The sequence below is a fragment of the Gallus gallus genome, chromosome Z (assembly GCF_016699485.2).
Source record: "Gallus gallus isolate bGalGal1 chromosome Z, bGalGal1.mat.broiler.GRCg7b, whole genome shotgun sequence".
Lineage (NCBI taxonomy): Eukaryota > Metazoa > Chordata > Aves > Galliformes > Phasianidae > Gallus > Gallus gallus.
In genome coordinates this window covers 51,331,275-51,358,761 of record NC_052572.1, presented here as the reverse complement: position 1 = coordinate 51,358,761, position 27,487 = coordinate 51,331,275, and the positions used below count along the sequence as shown (strand labels likewise).

The 27,487-nt window shown below is 37.3% G+C and overlaps 1 protein-coding gene across 1 annotated transcript in view; it reads right to left on the bottom strand.

Annotated features, from left to right (window-relative positions):
* Positions 1–27,487, bottom strand: part of ST8SIA4 (ST8 alpha-N-acetyl-neuraminide alpha-2,8-sialyltransferase 4) — a 57,707-nt gene that overhangs the window by 15,860 nt on the left and 14,360 nt on the right. Inside the window, exons 3-4 of the mRNA NM_204283.2 lie at positions 26,333–26,590; positions 16,653–16,946 (exon numbers count right to left, since the gene is read on the bottom strand). Of these exons, the coding sequence (NP_989614.2) occupies positions 16,653–16,946; positions 26,333–26,590 (552 nt within the window). The remainder of the gene's footprint in view (positions 1–16,652; positions 16,947–26,332; positions 26,591–27,487) is intronic.

Below are 27,487 nucleotides of genomic sequence, written 5' to 3'. Positions count from 1 at the left end.
GACCAGTTTATTTTCACCTGACTTACATTTGCTTTAAGAACCTCCCATGAATCGTAGAATCACAGAATCACTCAGGTTGGAAAAGACCTTAAAGATCATCAAGTTCAACCACAACCTAACCATACTACCCTAACTCTAACAACCCTCCACTAAATCATGTCCCTAAGCACCACATCCAAATGGTTTTTAAACACATCCAGGGATGGTGACTCAACCACCTCCCTGGGCAGCCTATTCGAGTTCTTTACAACCCTTTCTGTAAAGAAGTGTTTCCTGGTATCCAGCCTAAACCTCCCCTGGTGCAACTTGAGGCCATTTCCCCTCGTCCTGTCACCTGTCACCAGTGAGAAGAGACCAACCCCGCTCTCGCTGTAAGCACCTTTCAGATATTGGAAGAGAGTAATAAGGTCTCCCCTCAGCCTCCTCTTCCCCAGACTAAATAGCCTCAGTTCCTTCAGTCTCTCCTCATAGGGCATATTCTCCAAACCCTTTACAAGCTTTGTTGCCCTTCTTTGGACTTTCTCCAGCACCTCAGTGTCCTTTCTGTACTGAGATGCCCAAAACTGAACACAGTACTCAAGGTGAGGCCTCATCAATGCCGAGTGCAGGGGCAGGATTACTTCCCTAGTCCTGCTCACCACACCATTCCTGATACAAGCCAGGATGCCCCGCCCTTCTGATTCAAACTAAAAAAACATGACAGTTAACTACTGACTCAACTGTTATCAATAAAAGTCTCAAAGACATTTCCTAATGATTCTAACTAGGATGTTTGAAATGTTCTTTGATGTCTCTCACTAAAACTAGCCTACTGTACTCAAAAAAGCAACACAACATTTTTTTTTTTCCCTTCTATAATGAAAGAGATATCATTCTTATTCTCTGAGACTAAGTCTGTCAAGAATTAGGATTACGAGAAAAGGCACCAAATCTAAGCTGGGTTTGTTGCTCATTAGGAAAGAATGAAAATATGTCAGTACAACAGCTACATTTTACTTGCCCACGTCATGCTTTGGTTGTCACTATGAAGAACAAAGTAAGTAACAGGGAAAAAAAAAAGAAGAAAAAAAAGTAATTGTGTGCACATGTGCTTGCATGTAAGAATTAAATAGCAGTTCTGAATCAAAACCTTATCTAGGAATGTTCTTATTTTCCAAACAGTTGAGACAAAAATCTATGCAATGCAACCAGGGCATTTTAAATGTGAAAAAACTGATCCCAACTGAAATGAAACTGTTTCTAACTCAGTGATATTATTAGCAAACTGGGCTTGAGGTACTTCTAGCGAAACACTACTAGAAGGATCATCTTATCAGTATGTTCTTTATATTCACTTTATAATAACTGTTTTCTCACGGCCTCACTGTACTGGCTGGCATGCATATGCATCCTGTAATGTTAAGTTTTGTTAAGACTTCCTAAAACAAGTTATTTTGTGAATGTGAAAATCTGTGTTAGGAATCCTCAGGCTCTAAGCCTTGGCCTGCTTGGCATTCCCTTGATAGCTTCTAGTAGACACGGTTAGTTTTGTTTATTATTTGCAGTAGAAAACAGTTTTTCCTGCTAATCATTATCTTCCAGATATTTTATTCACTTTCATCTATTATTACCCACATCCCACACCACGTTTTCAGCTCTAAGGGAAGATGTGTCTTCTCTTAATTTTCATGCTCTTTTCATTGTACAACTCTCATTTAAAACAACTTTTAAAATATGTCTGAGCAAACGTTTTGCTGACGGGACGATATTTTGCTCCATCCGTGGAAAACTTTAGTCTTCACATTGTGCTTAACTGCCCAGCATTCTTACAGAAAATCCTGAACGGGACTTATCAGTCTGCACAGTTCCTTTTAACCTCTTCCTTTATCAAAGCGCATGAGCTTCTGAGAAGTCACCTCCATCACTTCTGTTTTCATTGTGACTTTCAAAGCACAGAAAGCACTCACTGTACTTGCAGCTTCCCTAACAAGGGATTTATCTGCTCAGGGACATGATTTAATGGAGGGCTGCTAGAGTTAGGGTTGTACGGTTAGGTTGCAGTTGGACTTGATGATGGACTTTAAGGTCTTTTCCAACCTGAGCAATTCTATGATTCTATCTACGTACCTGTCCACCACCGGTCAGTATTCCCTACTCCTCCAAGCACTGAGTTTACCCAGATGTACATCTTCCTCCTGCTCTAACCTTGAAACACTTTGGAAAAACTGATCTGCTGCTTGAGTAAACAGAAAGGGAGAGCAGAAGCTTGTGTAGCCACAGATGATAGCAGAGAATATCCATAAATATATTGTTTAAAAGTAATTTAAGCTCCTAGGAACTCATTACACCTAAAATAGCACTGAGCCTTTGGAAAGGAATGTAGTCTTCTGTTGCACACCAGCTTAAACACTTACCTCTGCTTCAGTCATGAAATACATCAGCTGGCACTCCTAACACAGTTTACTGGGCTTATGTAGCAAGATTCTGGTAGCAGAGGGGTTACAGGGGTGGTGGCCTCTGCTTACAGAGCCCGGCTTCGCCCGCGTGCACTCCGGGAGAGCTGATGGAAAAGAGGGAAACTGCCGCCCAACAGCAGCCGGGCCAGGACAGAGCGGTGAGACAGAGGACAGGGGAGGCCCCGCGGGTACCCGGCGCAGGGCAGGAGGAGGGCGGGAGGCGCTCGGGGCGCAAAGCAGCACCTCCCCGCGGCCCAGGTGAGGCCCACGGAGGAGCGGGCCGTCCCTCTGGAGCCCGTGGGCACCACCGCGAGGAGGAGAGGCTCACGGCTACCCGCGGGAGCGGCCCCGGGCCGGAGCTGCAGCCTGCGGTGGGGAGGGAGGGCGGGGGAGTTCGGTCATGAAGAGGTTTTAGTTTTTGTTGTTGTTTAAATACAGAGTTCTTAATATTTTCATCGAAGTATTCTACAATTTCAAATTGATTAGTATTTCTTTCCTCTGAAAATTGCAACACCATGTTACTGGGGTACAACTTGCACTAATTATTTTGCCTTTCACCAAGAGAGGAAATATTCATATCCGTAGGAAAAAGATCTAGTTTCCAGTAATAATGCTTTTCTCACAGAAGAAAAAAGCAGCACAGCAAAACAATAATTAAAAATAATATGTATATATATATATATATATATACATACATATATATTTTTTAAAAATCTATCTCTTAGTTAAGGCCATAAAAGAAAAAATAATAATAATAAAAAAGAAATTAGAATATAAATTAGAGTACTTCAGGATGCATTTTGCTCATTGGACTGATAGCATAAAACCATTTTAGGCTTGTGCTCAACTCCCCTAGAAGCCTGAAGTCAAAGTCTAACATCAGCTCCGAGATGATAGAGTAAGTCAACATGTGCAGTGCTGCATTATTTGTTAAACTACCATCAATTATATAGAAGAAAATCCGACCTCTTGATTCAATCAATAAAATCTGAAGTCTCTCTTTTAGAAATTGCTACATAAAATATCCATTACAGGCATTTAGATTTGAACAGTACAATGAGATAGAGCAGATTAATCAAACACATATAAAAGCTATTGATTTCACTGTAATAAATCCCACAGCTGCAGTGAATTAATCAAGCAGAAGAACCAGACTTCATACTAATAAAAGTAAACTACTTCAATATAATAAGGAGGTAGATGTTACTTCCTGAGATGAAGATTCCATAAGACTTTAGACAGTTAAAAAACATTATTTAAGGCCTGTTTAGAAGAACATGATAGAACAGAAATAATTTGTTCCATCACAACTTAATGTACAGATCAGGAGAAGTGAGACATTGCCTTACAAAGTCCATCAGATATGAAAAACACTTCTAAACAATGCACAGGAGTCCACGTTGCAGCTTTTCAATATTTAAAGGTAGTTTATAAAAAGGAGCGAAATTACTTTCTACATAGGTAGATAGTGATAAGACAAGGGGGAATGGTTTTAAACTACAGGAGGGAAGATTTAGAGGAAATGTCAGAGAAGCTTTTACAGGTGTGAGAACACGTTGCTCAGAGACACTATGGATGTCCCACTTCTGGAGTGTTCAAGACAAGGTTGGATGGGGCCCTGGGCAATCTACCTAGTACTTATCTAGTGGCTTGCAGTCCTGCCTGTCACAGGGAGTTTGGATCTGGATGATCCTTGAGATCCCTTCCAACCCATGCCATTCTATGATTCTATGCCAAAGAATCAGTGTATTTAAAGAGCAAATGTTCATTTTTCACATTCTATTAAGCTCTAGCTTCACAACAAACAATGCCAACCATAATGCCAATTATCAGCAATAAAATGTGATCAGAGCTCTGCCAAGCCCACCAACTGGTTTCACAAGGACTCGCAACAGGCTGAGAAAAGAACAGTTTGAGTCATGACTACACTGGGTCATAAATTAACATGTGGTAACTATGAGAAAGGCTGCAGATTACACTGATTAATTTTCCAAGTGATTCCCAACACAAATTCCCATGGCTTTTGAGCAAGGAGATTAGTGTTTGATTTTCTTCCAGAAAGACTTCCTGTATTTAGATTGCCGTCCTCCCAGATCTGCCAACATGACAGCTTCCCACATCCATTTGTCTTTTATACTACGTATTTCAAAAAGGAGTGTAGAAAAATATGGAAAAAAAAAACAAAAACAACAACAACAACAAAAAAAAACCTCTGTCATGATTGGCCAGTATTTGGAAAAAAAACCAAAACAAAACAAAACAGAGATGTGTCCTCTCTCTTTATATTATTTATTTTCTTTAGTTTCTTATGTTTTTAAATGCATATATAAAGTATGCAAGATACGTGTCTATTTTTATTAGTACTGTTAAAAAGGATGAAACACAAACAAATCAGTCAGCCAGATAACTGTAAAATTACATGAAAAAAAAAAAAAGACTTGTGGATGAAGTTCACAAATAACAATTCTTTTGAAAAGAAAGGAAGTACTTGTCACTTTCTTGGTTAAAGCATTGGTTAAGCAGAAACTGATCTAACTCTTACTTATGATTATTCTAGACATAGTATAATGCCAGTGGCTCTACTACGTCACCATCAGCCATATAATTAACAACAATTTGAAGTGAGATCTTCTGTCTGAAGTCAAGCTATTCAACTTCAAGTCATTAGCATTATAGAATTAAAGTGTGTTTACTTCTTGGCACATTTCCCAGATACTTTGTGTCTGGAACTTGCTTTACATATTACAAACAAGTTAAATACATTGAAAACAAAAACAGAAAGCCAGATTTCCTCTTTTTCACCTCTGCTTCAGAGGATGATCAGGGTACCAAAATAGCTTGGCAGTCTCATGAATTAAAAGCAGGAGATGGTCAGGCAAATCCTGTGCTTTAAAACAGCCTCTTTCTACTTTACCCTACTTTAGGTGAGCAGCCTACTGCTCTGTAAAGGGATTCAGTTGGAAAAAAGCAGATGTTTACTACTAACATCACCGAGCTGAGATCTACAAATGCATCGGCCAAGTTTTCTTCTAATCGTATCACCTCAAACTTGTTCTTCTCTGTCACCAGAACTGATGTAGCCCACCTCTTAACTGACTCTGCTCCTGAGTGAAGCATCCCTCGGGTCTCTAAGAAATCCAAACTACAGAGCATCATGTCCTCTCCAAAATCACAACATAAACCCTTTATAGGCAGTGGAAATCTCAGTGGTTATCAGTGGGTCTGTAAGTCAAGCCCTGTACTCTTTTTTTGGTACCAGCTTACACCAATCCCTTACAGCAGCCCTACAGTCTCTACAGCAAGGTTCACAGCTACGCTTGTGAGGATTCATGTGGCCATCCAGCTTCCCAGCTGTTGCCAGTAAGTATACCTCACTGTTCAAAAGGGAGAACACACTGCAGCATCAAAACAAGTGCTCCTTCCTGGATCCTGTCTTTAACAGCCTTCAAGGCCCTCACTTTTGTGATTTTTAAACGACTACTAGCTTTGCAGAAGGAACCAAAAACAAACAAACAAACAAACAAAAAAACCCAGAACACCTAAAACACTCAGGATTATTTTCTGAAAGCTTTTTGTCTTGAAGAGCAATATGCCACAGTCTACATTCTCCTTCTTGCATCTTCTACTTTGTCTCTTACAGACTAAACATGAGAAGGGCCTCATCTGGAAAGTTCTTGGAGCATGCGCTATTCAAAGTTCGCAAAGCCTGCAAATGAATTTTAGATTGTAGGAGCTGTGTGGAACATGAAGAGGAGGATACTACCCTTTTAGGCCTTCTGCATGCTACAGGCTTCATCTGAAGATAAAGATTTTGACATAAGACTAAGATGTGCCACCTGTTGGTTTCAGTATGACTCCAGCGTACCCACTACTTCCTCTCCTTCCAGCACTTCTAGTGACTGTGCCCTCTCTTATACTGAAATGAAGACAGGAAAACAAACAACAACAACAACAACAAAAAAAAAACAAAACAAAACAAAACAAAACAAAACCCCATGAGCCTCCTAGATGTTCTGAAACCAGTCGTTGCTCTTACTCTCAATAGGGTCTTCTCTCAGATCCTTTTGCAGGTCTTTGCTTGCAAGTTTTAAGAGAAAACAATTACTCATTCTGGTTGGAAATTCTCCTGTATCCCTCTGCTGGTTAATAGAGCAAAACTAAGATTAAAAAGAAATACAAGCTCTAGCAATAGCTTTCTCTAAGTCAATTTTCTTTGACTGCTTCACTAAACGCATGCTTCAAAGAACACAAACAATTACACTTGTGCCCACTAAAAACAGAATGGGAAATGTAAATAACATGTCTGCAGTGCTTCTGAGGTATATCAAGTGTTATTTCAAAACAGAAATACTGAAAAGCAATGTAAAAATGAAAGTATTTTCTTTTACATTTACAAATATCATTTATATTCTTAACTTTTCTTGCGGTCGATATATTCACCTGCTGAAGATTAAAGGACAAATCTCAACATCATGACTTTAGAGCAGCAAACTCAATCTGTTAGCGAATATGAACTCACACACAACTTAATCTCCCATACACAACAAACATTTTCATTGTCCGTACAGGAGCATTAGGACAGCAGGACGCCTGAGAACAGGATTCCCAGGAATCAGCTGATAGAGGTGCACAAGACAGTGTACAGCAAGGCAGAGGCAAGAGGACTGGCAAGAGATTTAAACCTTACTCCCTGTATAGCGAGTTTCCAACTGAACTGTGATGTGTCAGAATTCTAACACCAAAGAAACACAACCCAGAGCTGTCACCTTATTGGTCAACTTTCTTTCCAAATGTGTTCAGTGCTTAAAAAATCTGTTCACATCACAGCACTGACCGAACTACCTGGCCTTTTAATTTCGCAAGTACATGGAATAAGTAACGCTCAACTATTTCCTCATCTTGTAACTCACCACATCTCTTAATTCTCTGATGCAAACTGAACAGACTAGAAGGCTTTTCTAGCTACTGAAAAACTCAGTCTTTCTTGATTTCACAAGTACTTGAATTCATCCCCCACCACATAGCTGCTCACTGCCTCCTCAGTGGGATGGGGGAGATGACAGGAAGAGCAAAAAGGTGATAACTCATGCACTGAGATAAAGACAGCTTACTAGGCAAAGGAAATGGAAAAAAAAAAATCTGAAGTTATGCATAAGTAGTAACTCAGCACCTTCCACACATAGACTAAAGGCCCAGCCACTCAGTCTTTCAGCAGTGGCTGTGTTGGAAGACAAAAAGACAACAACAAAAAATGTATTTCTCTACTGTGGGTTTTTTATGCTCCGCATGGCTTTATGTGACATGGAACAGGCATTTGGTCAGCTCAGGTCAGACAGCCCAGCTGGCTGCTTCCCAGCCTTTTCTCCACCCAAGCCAGCTCATGTGGGGGAAGAGCAAGACATGGAGAAGGCCCTGATGCCAAAACAGTGGTGTGCTACCAACATTTAGCCACTAATCCAGAACACAGCATCTGTGTGCTGTGGCACAGGGCTACTGTGAAGAACGTTAATGTCACTGCAGCCAGATCTAGTAGTACACTTCACAAAGTGAAGGGAACACGTGCTTTTTCTTTTGTGTAACATCTAAGTACTCTTCTAAGGAAGAGGCAGAGAGTTTCCTCACAAGCAGTCTTTGGGAGAAAGGTAGTGATTAGCTCTATCACTGGTTAACTTTAAAATGCCTGAATTCTACTTAGCTTTGACCTGAAGCATTGAAGTTTTTCCTCCATATAAGAACAAGAATCCAGAAACTTCAAACAACCCTGTTAAAGTGTTTTTTGAAGAAACTCATGTGAACTAAAACAGGAGGCTATGACTGACGTCCAACCAAACTGCTCATTCATGTACTGGCACTACTTGTCTCAGTATATCACTTTGCTGAAGGACAGGACTGTTTATTTTGTCTAGTAAACTATCCAATTATTCAAGCTAGAGCAAAAGCTAACTGTTAGGGCCTGCTAGAACCAAAACCGTCCATTCTGAAAAACATGGCATAAACTGTTCCTTTTCTAGCTCTGTTTAAAGTCAATGGGACATCCAGAAGTATATCACAGAACAAAGGAACCAGCAGAATTATGTGTATCCATTTTTATCTTCTCTATTGCTTTTTTTTTCCCTATGAAAATATGTAGAGAAGATCAAAAAAGAAAACCACTTAAATCTTCTTATATTTAGAACTAGTAGAATCTATCACATCATAATAACTCTCCAATTTTACTGAAAAAATTCAGAATCATCCGTGCAGGAAAATCAGAAGGCCATTTTTAGTCACATCTTTTAAAACCGTATCTGTTTGCTAATTTCCACCCTCCTTCGGAAATTAACTCATCATATGAAGAAATAAGTTACTGGCTAGATACTCAACATAACTGCTCCTTACCATAGAAGTTCGTTAAGATGAAAGCTAAATACACAGATTTTTGAAAACTCTACCTAACCATTTCAGACAAAACAAAAAATAACAGAACTGTAAGTTTCACCTTCCTTTAAAAAATAAAAGTAAGCCTGACAGAACTTCCTCATTCACATGTATCATACAGAATCAACAGACAGAGCTTACTTCATGGATCAAAAGCACTGATAAACTCCATCCTATTTAGCACTGCCTGTCAAATACAGCTCTTTATGGACTCCACAGACCCTCTTTACAGTCTATGAGAACTGTTTCTGATTTGCTTTTCTGCTGTACATCAACAATTATTATTACAGGAGCAAGATACAAACAAATAAGAGTTAATTAATCTTGCACTTTTTTATACTTTTCAAAAACACAGAAATTAGAAGACTTTATGCAAGAGTATAGAAAACAATTGAAAAATAACAAATCAGTAGCAAAATTACTGTTAAATATAAACATGTGAATATACTGCATGAATAAACTATATGGAGTTTATTCCTTCCTTAGCTGCTAACAGCCACAAACTAAGCTTCAAAAACTTGAAAATAAGCAATTTCCTTTTTCATATAACCAAGTCCACTGCTCTCATATCCTTGAGAGCTAAAATTCAGCTTTAGGAGAGTAAGTTTTACAATTCCTAAGTACATTAATTGCTCATGTTTAGGAACAAAGCAGTTGCCACAGCAAAAGGAACACACACACACACACACACACACACACACACACACAAAGAAACAACCCAGAGCTTTATTATCAACAAATAAATAAGAATAAAGGTTGTCTCCCTACAGTCATGACCTGACTTTCCAGGTTCTACTTTGCTGAATAGACAAGACGGTGAAAAATGTATTTATAAAAAGCATACACATAGGTCACTTCAAAAGTCATGCCTCCTATTTATTGCCATGGAAACTAGAACAGATACAAAAAGCACAATAACATCATTTGATAGGGAAAGTTCTCAGCTACAAAACACTATTCTTTCAACACAGTCACCACCACTACCCATGTACTTCTGCCAACTACAAAGAAGACCTCACATGCCACACTCATGCACAGTCCAGCTTTCACTGTGCTCACATCTACTATTTGGTTTCCAGCAGTGTTCATCAAACATCAATGAATGTTCAGTGGGTGTCATTTTTTTCCACATGGAGGAACTTAGTGACACACCTTTGCTTCATGTGCACTTGCATGTCAGACGCCATTCTGTCAAACTGCCACCCTGCTGCCATCTGCCACATGACAACAACATGTAACGGAATACTGGTGGGAAGGTTCAACTTCTACTTTCATACCACCAATGTCCACCTCTGATGTTGTAGGCCAACATGATAAAATAGGAAGCATTACTTTTGGAGCACCCTTCATATGTTCTGTTTCCCCTTTGTGTCCTCCCCTACTATACCTGGGTTTGCTCCCATTGAAAAAATACTTATTTATCTCAGAAAGCATCACATCTCGTCTTTGCTAAACTTCCCCAAAACAGAAGAACAGAGATTTTGTGCAAAGCAAATAACAGGATATTCTGAGGAGCTCTAAGCCACTTAAGAAGACCGGTAACTTTCATGGCATGTGGGGCTCCAGCAGCCCTGGCCATCAACTGCTGGGCTGAGATTGGCCTGGGTGCTTTGGTGCTGTCTCAGCCTCAGGAAGAGGAGTGCCACATGCTCTTTTCACATAGGGAAGGATCTCGAGACATGAAGAATGACTTCACACACTGCAAGTTCTGAAAATCCAAACTGACTGGTATCCCATTTGTTAAAAAAAATTTGACAGACAAAGCCAGTTCTACTAATAGGTTAGACCAAGCCAGAAGGATACCTGTGACACTAAAACACTATTTCTACACCCACATTTATGAAAAACGGGAGTGTAGTTCACTGGAAAGCAGAGAAATCTGGTTTTTTTTTTCACATATTTTGAGTATTTTACCTGGCATGATGCAGGAGTCATTCTCATTTTATATTAAATCTGTTCCTTTATTTTCCTTTTTATCGGCCATCTTTTTCATTCTTTGATTTCTGCAGTGGTTGCAATCCACGTAGTTCAAAATGTCTTTTCTTTAGGAACATATTTTAGCAATCAGAAACAAATACTGTAGCAGTAAAGAAAGGAATAGAACTGTTTACAGTATCAATTTCTCCCAGCAATTGTTTCTGTATTAGCAGAGAGCTGCTGGAGAAGTATTTGATTTCTGCACGTTTCGGTTTCTCAGAGCACTTCTGTATTTCCCACAGTGAAGGACTCTGGAGCTGTGCAGAAGCTGTGCAAAAGGTCACTCCACTCAAACAACAGCTGTTTGCTTTCACTAACAAAGGGAAAAAGACTCTGCACTGAAATGCCCATAAATAGACGCGGCTCAGTCTTTATACAGGCATAACACAGAGATTTCAGTGGGAATTCTGCTGTGTTTAATGTAGGATCAAGTCTAATACCACTCTCGTAAAGGCGGTAGCAAGGAGGAAGTTAGAGGAGCTCAGGCTAATCCCACAGGATGCCCACACAGCTGTTGCGTACCCCTAAGGATGAAGGAATCTTCTGTGAAGCAGTTGCAATGATTTACCACTGGTGAGTGACTCACAGTTTGTGGGATGACTCCAACAGGAAAAAAGACAAGAAAACATTCTCACAGGTTAAGATAAATGTGAGAATTTTGTTTGGTGGAGACAGGGAGGAAACATGAGAAAAAAGTTCTCAGAAGATAGAAGGACAGTGTTGGCAGGAGTGAGGGTGTTTCCTCATCTTCAGCCCAGGCCTTCCAGTATGCACCAGCGGACATGGGCTCTGAGAGTTAACTCTGGCCTTCAGTGCATCAACAATGTGCCTAGCCTCGGCAGCTCTCCCTGCTCCCCTTGGGGAACTGAAAGACAGAACCGACAGCAAAAACCATCTGCTCGTCCTCTTTCCAGGTATAGTTGTCTGCCACCACAGAAATAAACGAGCATCTGGACTCTAATCCCTGTAAGCTCAGCTCCTGTTTGCCTACACTGCAGTTTAGCACGTCTTCCAGTGGAACTTGCTACTGAGACTAGATCATACAGACACACTCCAGGCTTCAAAGAGTATCACACACCTGGAATAGATCATTAAAAATAATTCTAATAACGAAAGTGTTCAGTATGAAATCTCAGATCTATTAATAAATCAGAGTTTCTGAAATTCGTTGCTAAATTCAATTAAATAAAAAAAAAACGTAATGCTGTTTGTTCATCTTAATTACTTTACAATTAACCTTCCTAGCACCGGCATTAGAGAGCAAAGAATCCTTTTAATCAATTAAACTCCTCATTTATAGATTCTACCCCCATCTTGAACTCAGTTTGGTACTAACTACCTCAATTACTTTGTCAATAATGTGTGCACAGTTACATTAAAAATTCCATTAAAAGAACTTTTAGAAACACTTCAAGAGGAAATCATGCAACTGCCCCCCAAACACTTTCTAAATCCCATTTTTTAACTTGACAAACAAACTTGTTGACCAAGAAGTAAAGAAGGAAAAGAAAAAAGAAAAAAAAAGAAATTATCATATGGAACTACTGGATCATCTTGGCATAAAACTGCTCAAGTTAAATATATGTATACATCAGCCATTAAAAAATTATGCTACTAGTTAAGATACTAGTTGCCATGCTGGACTTAGTGTTTATATAATCTGTTCTCAAAACTTTGAATCCCTCTGAGATTTTAGAGAAGACATCATTCACACAAGTTCAATAAGGCATGGAATCCACAAAAAAAAAAAAAAAAAAAAAGCAATTTCTTTTTTAAACACCACATTACCTCTTTTATGACCCAAAACATGCAAGAATGGACAGAAAAAGTTTTCAGAATGTTCTCAGAATACAGACTTTATGCTAGTATGTGATCAAAATCAACTCCCAAACACTAAGCACTGCTCAGAAAATTGCTTTTATTAAAAGAAAAAGAAAAAAAAAACCGAAAGGACAGAATCTCAATGACTTATGTGACTGCAGCAAAACTGCTGTTATTATTTAAAAGAGCACATAGAGTTTAGTGACACCAGATTAAAACAGCAGTCCAAGAAAACTACTGTCCTGACTTTGGCAACTGACTACGTCTCATGCTTTAAAGACTAATGAAGAAAGAATCTAATCTGCTTGAACAATGTGGCAGTGTGATACATACAAAAAGAACGGAGACAATCCTTTCCAAGCCTTATGGCCATCAGCCTGCATCCTTCAGCACTACAGATCTCTATTACTACTTAGTATGTCAGACTGAATTTTTAAACATTGGTTATTAAATTATTTAGCACACAATACCTTACATTTCTATGTTTTTCATTAAATGGTAGGTGTGTTAAATAACTCAATATCAACTTACACTTATACAAGCAATCTGTTCCTCAGGGAAAAAAAGTCAGAACTAAAACCTATTAGAGTAGATGTATGCTCTTTTTGGTCAGTTTTCTGGCCTGTAGTACAGAATTGTGTATTTTTGGATTACAAAGACCTGTAGTTGCAATGTAGTATGTTTCAAATACAAGCCTCATTTCACCTAGCTGAATGATAAGGACATGGTGTAGCCGTCCAAACAAAAAACAGTATGGCTGCTTAAGTTTTCAAAAACAACTAAGGGACTACTTTAGCTTAAAGATAAAACTGCACCTTTTATTCACCTCCATACCCATATACTTTCAAACTAAGTATCCTAGTTCAGCACATCCTCCTGGTATTAAGTCTCTGGCACAGTCCAAGAAAATTCTCACTGTGCTTTAGTTACAACATTAGGATGATTTAAAAATGTAGGAAGCAATATATGAGCCATGCTGACTTTCCTGAGTGATTCTCTTATCACTGAAGTGTAACTTAAAGTAGTTCTAACTACCTTCATATCAGTTATTATTTAATCCAAAATATGGCTACTCAAAGCCAGAATGCCTTGGTATTATTAAGACAAGAGAAGGAAAATAAGTGAATTTTTATTTGTATGAAAGTTAAAAGGAGCTTGAGGATGTTATGAATAGAAACAGAGGACAATGACCACTCTAAGCATTTGTAAATTAAAAGATCGTTACGCTACACTGAAACAAAGACATATTTGAGAGCACTTGCACTCTACACAACAGAAGTTGCAAATGTGCATGCAAGTCGTTTCCTTATGTAAAGGAAGACAATCGACAGAACACACCTCCTGCAGTTCAGATTTCCTTATCATTCTTTCATCAATAACTCAAACTTCATTTCCTCCTTATGGCTTAAGACACTGAAAGACATAAGCATAAGCCTTACAACCTCAATTTCACACGTGTGCTCAGACACACTCTTAAGAACAGTCTGCACAAGCCTTGCAGTGCTTTAACGCAGTTTTTGTGGGTACATTTCCTGTTTTCTCATCCAACTAAAAGCTGTTTTCAGGTTGTGTTTATTTTATCTTTTCTGTTTTGCAGCACCGTGGGCCCTCCACAGGTTATCACTGTTTAGTTTGTGTGGTCACAAAGACTTACACTTGCAAACACACAGCTTGCAAAAGTATCGAAAATATACAAAAATAGTTCAGATTCATAAAACAAGGGCTGTTTCATAGGCGTGTATTTTAGGAAGTGTCTCTTCGTAAGCTCATAAATTATCAGTTTATCATAGATTTGGAATAGATATGAGCATAACAGAATACACTGCTATGAAGATTTTACTTAAAAATATGTAGCTAAATTGCACATGTTGCTTTAAATGGCAATGAGGTTAGCTCTCCTTTAGTTTCCAACTGAACTTAACACTCATAGCTTGCTTAAACTTTCCCACGCCTTACTGTTCAAAATGGGCCGAGTTAACAGTTGCAGAAAATATTAATTTTTAGCTCAGGCACTTTTCAATTTAAAAATATTTTTTGCTCATTTGTTTCCCATACTTGCCATGATATTCCATTTAAAATAGAAACCAAACACATCTTAGAAAGGTTTAATGCAACCTATAAAGAGATGACACTCACCCCTTAAATTTAACCTTGTTGTAATACAAACCTCATTACTATGGACTGGTGTTGTAAGTCTGCCTTCTGTAAAATCTAAAGAGCGTTCCAAATGTGTTATTGCTAGCTGCATCACTTCCAAATTTGACTCATGAAGACACATTCGTGTCACGCATTGCACTTCATATATAAAGTCAAGGGTGAAATCAAGGACAAATTTCTAATTTTTGTCTTCCTATTTGGTTCTTATTTTAATTACAAAAAAGAATAGTTGATATAGAGTCACCTCCCAGAAGAACAAAACAGCAAAAGCAACCTGATAAAACAACAAAGACTGAAAGCGGAGGGCCCAGTGGTTAGAGCACAGATTCAACAGATTTGTGTAGTCACCTCAGATGACACCAATAGGTATAACTAGAAATACAGTACAGCCTAAATCTTCATCAGCAATTGTGATGGCAGAGTTATCTGCCATCACAATTGACGTTATCTTCACTTCAGAGAGACAACGAAGGTACTAATTCTTAGAACCGAGGCCCTCTAGGGGGGCCCTACGTTGGGCAACTGGCAGACAGAGTATTCTGAATTACAATTCATACTTGATAATTTTGCCTAGACTTGGCAGATGGGAATGAGAACAGCTGCTTGTAATTCAAAAGTGAACTTATTTATTCAGATTTATACACACATGCAAAGCCCACCGCATTTATCCATGCACTATAGGCACTTTGAACACTTGAAAATTCACCACAATCAAGGCCCAAAAGTAACTAAATTGTAACTGTATAAAAAAGAACTATCCACCAGTAAACTGAGCAACACAGTGAAAAATCAGTGAAATCCCAGAAGGGGCAGTGATTTCTTTTAGTGCCAGAATTATACCACATGAAGAACAGAGCAGTCAGTCTATGTGGGACATGGCAGAAGAGGAAAAACACACTCAAAACCCCTAATACCCAAAAGACCATATTTCTAAGCTTTATTCTCATGTTCTCATACTACAAAGGTCTTTCAGATGAAACATCCCCTCTGCTCCTATCTTTGCTGCTGTAACACAACAAACTTTTTAGGCAGATACATAATCATTAATTGCTGTGCAAGCTTTAAGATATCTCCCAACACTCTATGAATTGGACGGTTCAAGGAACAGAAGCTGAATATTATCACACTGTCATAATTCACATAACAAATAGATACTGCACTACCGTATTCTGAATGTTTTTCATACATAGCCCTATACACTGTTATTTGTAATGGAGCCTTCAACTAAGTTTTGTTTGATTATGAGGCTGAAAAGAACCAAGCCTCTGCACAAAGCGTGTATGTGAAACTTTTTGGTCACTACTCGTGAATTGACCAAGTACCTGGCTGAATTCAAAAGGATAAAGTTTGCTACAAAATCTTAGGCATTTTGGGAAGGAGCTCATTACTTTCAGATCTGCCAGACTTCATTACCTGCACAGTTGTTACCCTACTGCCAACATGTTGCCAAAATCTGTATATTTACTCCATAGTCTTGCCCAAAAGAAGACAAGCAGCACTTTTATTGTCCCCTGATTTGCTAAGAATACAAACATTCTCTGAATCCCGTTTGTTTTTCATCAATTTGCCACTATAATGAGCATAAAAATACTTTGCATATAAAAGCAGAAGAGAAATGTTATTGTGCTATTGCATTTGAATTGTTTGCATTACAGTAGGCTAAATGAGTGGATGACATTTATTGCCCATCTAGCTTGTTTCATCATAAATGCAATCCATTACAACAATAGGGAAAATATGCTAATCGTTTTAACAATTCACGTGCTTTTTTTTTTCTGGCTGCTAGTAATTCTAGTTATGAGTTTCATTGTGCCAAGGACAGACCAGTCTTTTCCAGACACTTACCCTCTGACAGCATGAATAAGTCTCAGTGATGGATAGGCGGTTCGCACTTTCAATTTATTCTTAAGGATTAATGCATTAACCCACTCCACATGCTTCTCTCCGCCTTTGACCATGAAAGCAGGGATCCAAAGGACACTGTCATTCAGCATGGATAGTCTATGCACAAATTTTTCTCTGTCACTCTCATTCCGAAAGCCTCCAAATGCTCTTTGTACAACTGATGGGTTCATGGTAATAAAATCAGATTTATTTCCCACATCTGCAGCAAACTCCACCACGGGAGCTAGATTGCACCTGAAGAGGAAGAAATTAATGGAAAAAATGAAAATAAATATGAAACATTAACTCAGAAAAATGTATGCATAAAGGAAAAGCTAAAAATGAACGTGCAAGCCTATTTCAATTGACATGAGGAAAAAATACCAGTGATAGTGTGATTGTACATAGCATTTTGCCAACATTTTCATACTTAGAAAAAAAGAAACCCACAACATTGAATGCAACTAAGTCAGTGAGAAAAGACTTCTTTGTACATTTGAAAACAACGTCATCATGCTTTAGAAAGCATAGCTCAGAGTATGGCTTGTAACACCTATTACCTTTCGTATGCTCATTTCTCATCTTCTTGTTACCAACAACTCACATACTTACAGGCAATCATGTCAGCCAATTTAGGTATAATTTATATACTCACTGCCTTTTTGTTCAGTACAGTATTTAAGTGTAATTGACAAATTAAATTTAGCTCATGTTAAAAGAATTTTCTTTGTTTCAGAATATCACGGCAGCTGATTAGATGTTTTGAAATTTAGTATTTTTATTTCATTTGAAATTAAACTTTTTTAGGAAAAAAAATCACATTTCCATTCTGCCATGATGTTCAAACCTTGTCCAACCTGCAGTAACTCTGTCGCTCTCATCAGGCCTTTGCTCATCAAATCTTTTCATCTCTGTCATATAAATATGTGTACCATAAGCAGGAAGACCTTCTCAATAGGCAGCACAAGAGGTTGGTGTCTGTACATCAGAAACTACCTATGATTTCAGTGATGAGTTAGACCTATCTAAGACAAATCACCTCCAGAACATGTTCTGTGAATTCACCTCTGGCTAATATGCACGAGTGCATCACCTTGACACAGTATTTTCATGATTTAGCAAACATTTTAGCTGAGTGAAAGGATGTTAAGTGATATCAGACCTAAGTCTTTCAAAACATTTTCATGTTATTATATTCCAAACAAAGTCATTCTACTATTACTGCAATTATCTTCTGACACAATGAACTTATTACTTAAGCTTATCCTTTAGCATCTTCTAATGGTCAGATACTCACGTGATACAAAAATAACTCAATTCAGCATGGTGATAGAGATTAACACCCATGATCTAGGCCTCGATGACAATACTAATTCCCCAGAACAACACTTTATTCTGTAATTATCAAGTAGAGTGGTGCAATCATCTTCAGAAATAAATGTTCATAACGCTATAAATCCTACATATTCTGAAGAGATACAGTTGTCCAAGTTTTTCATGACATGGAAGCAGATGTAAGCTTTCCTGGGAAATGGATCCACATTTTTCTGTAACTTTACACATCTGCTTGTAAACTTTCTTCATGTATTACAGGAGAAGAGTAATATCTTTTAGAAAACTTTACTCAGGATATACATTTTCTCCCATTTATTTCAATAGCTTTGAAAATTTCTAATGTCTCTAGAAACATTAGTATATAAACCTATAACCTGGACTTGTAAAAAACTGTGTTGCATAAAATCTAAAGATAATTGGTCAGAAGGCTGAAAAATCAACCAATGAAATCCACTGAATTACCACTGCTCCCAAATATATCTCTTCTAAGGATGGACCGCTGAACATAAAAAGGATTTTTGCCCAGCAATGCTTTATTTCAGCACAGTCTCACTTACATACAAAGGACAGACAAACATGAGACAGAGCTTGGTATTGTAAATCCTGTTCTCGCTGTTCAACTCAGAGAAAAAAACTTACCTTGTTTAAAAAGCAGTGTGTTATACTGAAAGTGTGCACAAATAACATAGGCCAAGTGGTTGTAACACAATTCTTTATTTCTTTTGACAGCTTTTATTCTTACTTGTCAACAGAATCAGTGCCTACAACATTTTTTCAGTTTAGAAGTGTATGTGGCCTGAGAGCAGCATCTCAGCGTAATGTCACCTAAAGCCTAACAACACAAAGTCATCACAGGCCTAACAAATAGAAGGTCTACCTACCCTTCATTTTAATACTGCTTTATCAGTAGTATACTTCATGTCTGTATTTTAGAAAGGTATGCAGCATAACATATCTAGCAGCATGAATTCCTAACTCATACATTTGGATTTTTCAAGTAGAACTTCAGAAAGCAATGAGCAACCCAAACGTACTTAGTAACAACTCTGTTGCCTAACAGTTTTTTTTTTCAAATCTCAGTCATATGCTCTAAGCTTTAAGGTTTCAAATTAGGCACCTATTATAAGATTAGAGGCAGGTAAGACATTTTGCTTTCCAAATGCTGAGCAACCCTTAGCATTTGATCGTTCATAAAATTTAGGTATATAAATACGTATAAGTAGTAGTGCTGACATTCAAAATAATGCAGTAACGAAGTACACCTGAACTTTGTAAGACTGTTTGCAAAGAAGTAACTAGATACTGTTACCCCTTCTCTGCCCTTACTTTAGAACTTAAATAAATACAAGTTCTACAATATTTCTAGCTCTATTAAAGAAACAAACACTACCGTATTAGTTGTAGCTCAACAGTTCATATGATTACTCACACTAAGCCATTTCTCATGTTTCAAAGGTTACTTCCTTCAAATAATGATTCTAAGTCACATGTCAATATTCAATACTTTTTTATATTTAGCTACAAAGTTGGGAAAAGTCTATTAACTCTTCAGTAAAGAAAGACTTAATGGAACCATTATGCCAGGTGTGTCTCCACATGTGTACAAGAGTTTGTGTAACAGTACCACTCATCCTGAACTGCTTGCACAAGATATTAAGTATTGCCAGGTAATTTCCAGAAAACTTTATAGAAAAGTACATTTCAAAGCTAATAAAAATGGCTATCATGTATTGATACTATCTAGATACTGGATAGTAATCTAGATACTAGATTTCTATCTATAATATTAGTTTCTAATATCTAGATACTAGATACTAATCTATTCAGACTTCAGTATGCCTAAATAACTTCTGTTATGTATTTTTGAGTTTTATCTTAAACTGTAATGCATATGCAATGCTATGTTACCATAGCTTTATACAGCTGTTGAAATTTTAGAGTTAATTTTGCTAGCTGACATCAGTAATCTGCCACTGACAGTTCTCAGGATTCTTCCATGAAAACATCCTATACATAGATTCATATACTTACTTTCTGTCAAGTAAATTAAGAAGTCTATTAATGAAACAACTTTGAAACAGGCAATGTAATAGCCTTCCCTGCTTATTTAGGCAAAAAACTCCATGCACATCCACAGGAGTAAAAAGGAGGTAAGTGGGGCACATCAGCTTTGACATTAAGTACCTAGGATTTTGTATGACATAAATAAAACCTTACTTTTTTATTAAGTTGCCACAGCTATACTAAATCCACTAGAATAAATAGATGGCTGTCATTTACTGACCTTCCTCTTTCTTACACGCTGCATTACTGATACCTTGCAACAATACTATTGTTTAAAATTTGAGCTCAAAACACAGTTTTCTGCAACATACCCTTATCTTCCACCACATACATACACTTTCATTCTAAAAATACTTCTTTGTTGCCTTCACCTTAGACAATCCAACAAAGTGGACTGCAGATCAGAGTTGAGTAGGACAAACTTTACAACAAGGTTACTAATATCGGGATGGTAAGAACAGGTTGGAAATAATAGTTACATGCAGCACAAAAAATCAACTTGGTCAATTACAATAGTGGCTGTAAACACCAGCACTGTGAATATAAATTAGATTGTATCAAGGTTTGTAAAGCTGAGCCCAAGCTCTTGACTGTATACAGAGAAAAGGATGAAATGTTTCTTGCCTCAGGGGGGGAAAAAAAAAAAAAAGTTTGGAAAATAATGACTTCCCTGAGTTCCTTTTACTTTTCTTTTGTTTTCCCATAACAAAAAAAAAAAATCATTTCCAGTGCACTCTTCACTTTTTTAAACTAACAGGCTGATGAATAATATTTTCTTTCGATATATATGTATTTAAATCAGAATCTCTAGCTACTTCTTTCCCTTGCACTAAGACAGTGACCATTCACTTGTTCCCCTAATTCTTCTAAGCACTTTTTCTACAGTATAAGTGTTCAGAAGGCAGTCTAATCAGACAAAATACTAGGTAAATGTGGGAGGGAGAGTTAGGACAAAATCAAAGAGGGACAAGGTTTATAATGATAGAATGTGAGACAACAGCACAAAGCAGCACCAGGAAAGGTTCAGACTGGATATTAGGAAAAACTTCTTTATTGAAAGAGTGGTCAAATCTGGAATGGAATTCCTAAAGAGGTGGTTGATCTCCACGCTTGTCAGTGTTGAAGATAATGTGGAACTATGTGAATATGAGTCTGTAGAAGCCATTTCTTATTGCAGTTCCATTAGTTTTCTAAATTTAGGTCCTTAACTCACCTCTTATATTAGAATTAACTTCTTTTTTTTTAATTATTATTATTATTATTTTCCCTAAAAAAAGAGAAAAGAAAGAAAGAAAATGCTCCAATGTTGGACTTCTAAATACTTATGGAAGGTATTCAGTACTGTGGCCCATCAGCATTTGTGGCACAGGTGCTACTTATTGACAGAACAAGTTCAGCTTCATAAGGAAACATCTCTGTTTCAGTTTTGTTCCCAGAACAGGCTGACTGACTCTGTGGTCACGCACAGCCCGTTCCAGCAGTTGAAGTTACCATCAGGTGAAGCCAAAAAGAAAATGCGGCCACAAGAAATCAGACCTACTTCGAGGATCTCCTGAAGTGGAGGCTACTCACATCTACAGGAGGCCATCCAAATTACTGAGGAAGTATATTTGTAGACTGCAGTTGTTAAGCATTTTGATGCTAAAGAAGGAAGAGAGAAAAGGAAAAAAAGAGTGCCACATTTAAAAGCTGAAAATAGTCTAATGAGCTAGTGATGACACATTCAAAGGAAGTGTTTTGTTTTGAAGTAAGTCTGTTTAACTGGCAACTCCTCTTTCAACAGATGTAATTTCTTGTGCCCCCAGCTCCACTGGCACAATGGTTGTGCTCCGAGCAAGGCAAATAAAATGAGTATTGAAACATAAAAGCTAATACTTAAAAAACAAACAAACAAAAAATAGTTTTAAGATATAAGTTAATTACTACTCTCAAACTTATGTTTCTGACACATTTACAGCTGTTTTCTTCCTAACAATCTAAGGAAGAAAACAGAATAAAAAAATACTGCTACTGTCCACTCAGATTAAGATTAGAGGAGATGCAGAGAAATTTCAGCCATCCTTCCTCATTTCTCTGAAATGAGAAATCAGATGTCCAGAGTACGGTTGGAAGGTCTGTCATTTTCTTCTTTCTGAACAGAGCTACTAATTGTCTGCTGCTCACATCACAATTACCCACAAAACCAGGACATCAGGGAGGAAGTGGGACAGATTATCTTCCTCCTTACACGGCATCAAACAGCAGATCTATTAAATGGCTTTATAAGCTTAAATGACAATACAAGGTTTTTCCATCTCAAGTTCACTAAGCATGAAACTGGACAAGGCAAGAAACGAAAGTTAAGTGACACTAAAAAAAATAAGAGCTAGGTTCGTCTATTGAAATATCATTACCAGCAATGGCAAAAAAAAATTCAGTTTCATTCCTAGATGCTGACAATTGAAGTGGAAGGAAAATTCTGTGCTGGGTAAAAGGATTTTTAATATATAAACTGTGCATTTCAGTCCAAAGAAGCAATTAAATACTGATATCCTGTCACGGTTGTTCTTTGCCAGAGCAGGTTTATGGCAGTCAAGCAGATTCATGTAACATGCCTTAACTATTTCAGGTCTGTTCTCCACATAGACCAACCGAAATGAAAGGGATTTCTCCAAAAGTAGCATCACCAGGAGTAAACCCACAAGGTTTGCTACTTATTTCCATATTTTATTTAATGAAAAAACTGCAAAACTCTAGTTGGCATCTGCTTTTAAAAAGGTTCGATAATGAACACTGAAGTCCATTAAAAAAGGGGGGGTGGGGTGGAGGGAAGAAAGGGGGAAAGAAGAGAGGATATAGTTATAATATATGCAGGTTACTCTGAAAGTAATGTCTATTTATTTCCATGGAAACTACAACAGAAACAAAGATTACAATAACATCACTTGAGATAGGTAATATTCCTAACAGAGCTCTGGTCTCTGACCTCCAGGATAAAAAAGCGTAAACAAAAGGTAAGTAAAATGTATCACATTTAACTCTCAGATACAGTGAACACCATCTGACCCAATAGCTATAGAAACAGCTGAACAGAGCACCATGTGAAAAACAGCTCCTGCAACAGAACTGTGCCATTTGAACATTTAAATGCAATCAGATTAATTATTTAATATTTTAATTCTAATTTACTTTATGGAATCAGTGATTTGGGAATGCTTCAGAGCCTTTTCTGGGCATGGCAGCAACACATACTTTGCTTTAGCTTACCACCATAAAAGTTCTGGGATCGATAGGGTGTAAAAAAGTAAACAGTAAAAACAGAAGGTATATGAGTAACAGGAAAGTAGTATAGTACTAGTATAGACATGATAGGGCTTTTTATTACTAGTGAACAGCCTATGTGCTTACCATTTTAACTATATGTGTCACATTTTCTGCTGTCGAAGCAAGCATGACTTTGCTAAACTTGTGGAACTAATCCATTTTATCCTGGCATAAGACATGTCCCTAGACTCCTCATTTCTGACATTACAAAAACAAAGTAAGTCCCCATGTGATCAAGTAAATAAGAAAAGAGACAACTTTAAAATGTCCAGTAAATACAGTGAATCTGCTTATGCTGATATTACATTGAGTGCAGAAATGACTCTTATTTATACCCTTGCCTAAAGAAAAGCTGCATTGTTTTACTTGTAAAATTTGTAGGATTGCAAGAATGCTTATTATTTACCTCTAGTTTAGATGTCTATTTGTAAACATTCATCTAAACTTAAGTATTCTAATTACCTTGTGTCTTTGTTGGATAAATGTTCTTCGAGAGGCACTGCTAAACAGAAGGCTGGAGTGTCTCAAAGAAGGATAGCCAGTTATTAGCAACTTTGGATGACTTTCAAAGACACTAATTTACACCTGATAGCATCTGGCAAAGTGCTAGGTATTGACTACATCATTACTCTTGATGAAGCATATATTCTCTTATTCTCTGTCTTTATTAGTTATTACTAAGATCTTCATATCACCTTAATAGAAAGATTAAAATTTAGGGTATTATATCCTTTTCAATTTCACAGATTTTAACCATCAGCTTAATCATAAAATTAGTGGTATTGCTGGTGTTGGATCTACCAATAAAACTCCTGTTCTAAGAAACAACTCTCTCTCAAACACAAATACCCTTGTTTAGATCTCATAAGAGAAAAAGAACATAATTACTATCAAAATCAACTGGATCATAAATATAACCCCAACAGTATAAATTACTTTTTCTAGATACAATGCACTCAGCATCATGAGATTCTGCAACAGTTTTGTTCATCAGTCAACATACCTAACTGCACTTGTGATTTTCTATATACATACACTAATTACTTTTCAGAACAATGCTAGGTAGTGAGTAGAATTAGTACGTATTACTTCTAGAAAAATGAGCTGAAGGAAAACACAGCAGCAGGCTGCCATGCTACAAACACTAGAATCCCAACAGCCAGAGGTGAGTGGTTACCAAGCGCATTGGTAGTATCAGATCATGTGATCATATATGTTGTATATAACTTTTTTTTTTTTTTTTTTTTTAATGTAAGAACAGGAATGTGGGAAACTATAACCCTGAAGTATGCTTTGACTTTGATTTGAAATAAACGGAATTCTCCATTGTTTACTTTAAACAGACACATTACATACATTAAGTTAACCATGCAGAATCTGTCAACTTTTGGAAAGTTTAATTTCCATACCAAAAACTTCACTGTATTAAAACTGTCTATAGACTGCAGGGTCAAAGATGTGCTATTATCCAGAAAACTATTTGTTATTCAGATTGCTTTACCTATTCATGCACCAAAGAAGATGTCTTTCCAGCCTAAAAAACCAATCAGCAGTTGCTAAGTTTTTGATGTAAAAATTTTATCTTTATGCCATATAGCTCCAACTTGTTAACATCTCCTTAGATGTCACAACTTAGCTTCATGAACAGGGGGAAGACTATGGATGTAACTTCAATTAAATTAAACATGTGAACAAAGAACATACTTTGTTGACTTGAAACTTTCTGAATGGCATTCTTGAGTTTGCTTTCTGAAAAAAGACTTTTCCCTACAAAATCTAGCATCTTAGTTTTTCTGTAGTTCTGTTGGATAAATCCCATTTAACCTGTGAGAGAGTATAAAACCATGGCATAGCTAAAAGCTATTCCAAAAGGTGGTATTTATTTGTGGATTCCTTCTACATTAAGGATTCTAACTTGAAAGACTACCCCTGATACAAGCGAAACAAATAGGAAAAATGAAAGAGTGGTGTGCAATTGTTTCAACGGCCCCTTGCCAATATACCTATCAAATAAAATACCACTTTCATGCATACATCCGATTTTGAATTAAGGACTGAAAAATTACTATTTTTATTTTTGATATCTCTTGGATTTTTGCCAACATCTTTCCTCAAGGTAAGAAAAATGACAATGCAATGACAACCATTTCTATATTGTATTTTAACACTGTCTTTTCACTCTTCTCAGAGCAAACCAATTAAAATTTTTGCTTAAAAATCAAAGTGACCTATCTTCTGCCTAACCTTCCCTATATCCATATGATGCCAGGCTCTCAGCTGAAGCCAGCTACTATTCCTGCATCATTTCTACTGATTTATGAAAGCCAATGGTATTTGATTGTATGTACTTGACAGATGAATGAATAAAAAGTGAAACCTATCAGCATTTTTTCCCAAACTCTATGGATACGTTTCTAAAGCAATGTGTAAAGATTTACGTGTGTGACTTCCAATTACCTTAATGGCAGCCATATGGTTCAGCATCAACACATCACACTGAAATTTTACCCCATGCTGCACAGAAGTAATGTAGTAATTTACAACAGACCATCAATATTGGCTAAGGAAAGAAAAGGCCATCACAACTGAAAGAAACAATATTTTTAGAAAGAAAATATTTTGCATTTTTTCTACTATGGGCTCCGTAACAGTAATTGTTTCATTTGGAATAAAAACAACAGCAAAAAAAATGTAGCTCAAATCTCTCTCCTCTCTCCAAGTGTGTTTGTTTTACTTTCACTTCAGAAAAAAAATATCTTGTAAATAATACAGGAACGTAATCAAATCTGGGGAATCCCATAATGAGGAACACAGTTTCACATTAATTGTTCTGTAATTTCAGACAACCCCTGAAAACCGTACTGAAATTAAAGCACTTCTCCCAGCTTTTGTCCAAGAAGCATAACAGGTCGCATGTTCAAAAGCAGAAGAACACTCACCTTATAACAAAATCATGGGTATCAATCTCTTTTCCACACCCGCTGTCCAGAAGGATGCCAGAATTTCCAACTACAGCACAGGTTTTAAATCGGCGATTCTTCATTGGGGAAACCTCAGGGAGAAGGCTGTGCAAATCCTGAGAAATATTTAGGGTGCGACGTCTGTCTAGTACATAATGGATTACATCTCCTGGCTTAAAGCTGCTCTTGACCACTGAGACATCTCTTTCCGCATCCAAGAATCGAAGAATACTCTTTCTGGGTGGAAAAAAAAAAAACGATGCGTGGATAACACCCCGTATTCACTGCTGCATGGAATTATCTAAGAGTAACATAGACCATGCAGAGCATGCAGCATACTACCGAAGGTAGTTAGCATCAGACAGACGGAAGTCACTTCCCATGTTCTAAAATGGAGTTAGAGGAAAGCTGTTACGACAGAATTCAAATCTTAATTACGATATCACAAGTAAAGTACTACAGCAGTAGATTTTAATCCCTTCATAGAGCTGAAAGCACTGAGAGACCAAGGGAAGATGAGTTTACAAATTACACAGTATATACTATTCTAACATTTTACAAAGCTTCAGAATGTTCACATACTTCAAAGAGGGCAAGAGCTGTTTGTTTTCATAGAAATTTCACAGTTTAAAACATGAAGTATTTATGGTTTAGGAAATAAGTGCTAAACTACATTGTCATGTCTTGCAACTCAGCTTGGTTCGAGAATAGCTATGTATTCATACAGCTCCTTATTTCACTGTAACACATTCAGTTTAGCATAAACTTAGTACTAATTAACTGAAGCTCAGCTAAAGTTATTCTAATTAATTTGAAATAAGAACACCCACTGATTTAAGCAAAATCAGCTTAAAAACATGCTGCAAATTAAAGTACTGCAGCTCAAGGTCTAGTTAAACTGTTCCTTGAACTCACAGAAGCACTTCCTAGAACACAATCGTTACTTTAATCAGTTTAATTCAGTCTTGTAGCTTGCTTCTCTGCCACTAAACGTTTGAACTGTTAACAGGGTTCAGATACACATGATCAAGATCAGAGCTTAACAAGCTACCACAGATCAAGGCACTGTGATAATTAAGCATCTGTACACCCCCAGTGCCCAGAAAATAACAGGCAAAGTGTGTCTGCTTAAAG